The sequence below is a fragment of the Nematolebias whitei genome, chromosome 4 (assembly GCF_014905685.2).
Source record: "Nematolebias whitei isolate Nwh7 chromosome 4, NemWhi1, whole genome shotgun sequence".
Taxonomy (NCBI): Eukaryota; Metazoa; Chordata; class Actinopteri; order Cyprinodontiformes; family Rivulidae; genus Nematolebias; species Nematolebias whitei.
The window spans coordinates 880,918-882,015 of NC_056501.1; the positions used below are offsets into that span (position 1 = coordinate 880,918).

The 1,098-nt window shown below is 36.7% G+C and overlaps 1 protein-coding gene across 1 annotated transcript in view; it reads right to left on the minus strand.

Moving 5' to 3' along the window:
• The window catches only part of LOC119408612 (fibroblast growth factor receptor-like 1), a 13,160-nt gene that overhangs the window by 8,462 nt on the left and 3,600 nt on the right, over positions 1–1,098 (minus strand). Inside the window, exon 3 of the mRNA XM_037675458.1 lies at positions 200–280. Coding sequence (XP_037531386.1) covers positions 200–280 — 81 coding nt within the window. The remainder of the gene's footprint in view (positions 1–199; positions 281–1,098) is intronic.

Below are 1,098 nucleotides of genomic sequence, written 5' to 3' on the forward strand. Positions count from 1 at the left end.
GTGCACGCTGAGCTCATTGTGCCTCACTCCCTCGTGCACGCTGAGCTCATTGTGCCTCACTCCTTTGGCTCTGGCACTTTAAACTTCATGTTTTCTGCAGGTCATTGTTTTTATTTCGTCTAAATGTGTGCATATTCATATTCATATTCATATTCACATTTAGGTGAAGAGAATCTTTGAAAAAAATGTGAGAAGTTACCCAGTCTCCCGGCCAGTTCTGGGACATGTTCAGAGTCACCAGCAGTTGATGTTCCTGCTCCATTTCTTGAACTGGAGTCATCTGGTCAGAAAAAAAGACAATTATTACTCTCACTTGTTGCAGGTAAATTAAAAAACACTTTAGTTTTGTGCAAAAAGCAGTAAAAACAAATAAAATGTGTTGAGTGGAAATTAAGGAATTATTATTCTGATTTCCATCTGCTTCTGATTCGGCTGTTTGGCATCAGGCCAGCATTATGCTCCTCATGAAAACTCTGGTTGATCCTTTGAAAACTGGAAGCAGGTACCTGGGGGTCAGGAGATGGATCAAAGACAGACCTGGTTCACTTTTGGAGTATTTCAGTCCAACAGGTCTTCAGGCTAAGAGCTTTGTAAAAACGACCAATGTCAATACAAAAATCTAAGCAAATTTTGTTTTTAGTATTTTACCTTGTTTTACAGCACCGTGATTTATTGTTTTACAACACTTCTTTTATTCAACTACATTTTTACTGTAGTTTATTGTTTATAGTTATTGTTGTTTATTGTAATTGTTGTTTATTCATTCAGCCTTTATTTAGACAGGTTAATCCCATTGAGCCTCAAGGACTCATTTACAAGAGAGACTTGATTTCTTAAGAAAGAGTGACAACGACAGTGAACAAAGACAACAATAGCCAGTCATAAAATAGGCATACAATTTTAAATTTCTCTTTTTTTTCTTAACTAATCAAAACAATATAACAACCAAAAGGACAATCAAGAGGAATAGCAGCAAAAAAAAAAAAAGATCACAAGGCGAATTAGAAAACTAAAAACAGGAACATGTCTGCATTGGTCCCTGCCAGGAGTCCAACAGATTCTTAAAGACACTTAGAGAGGTCAAAGGTCGAGAGCTTC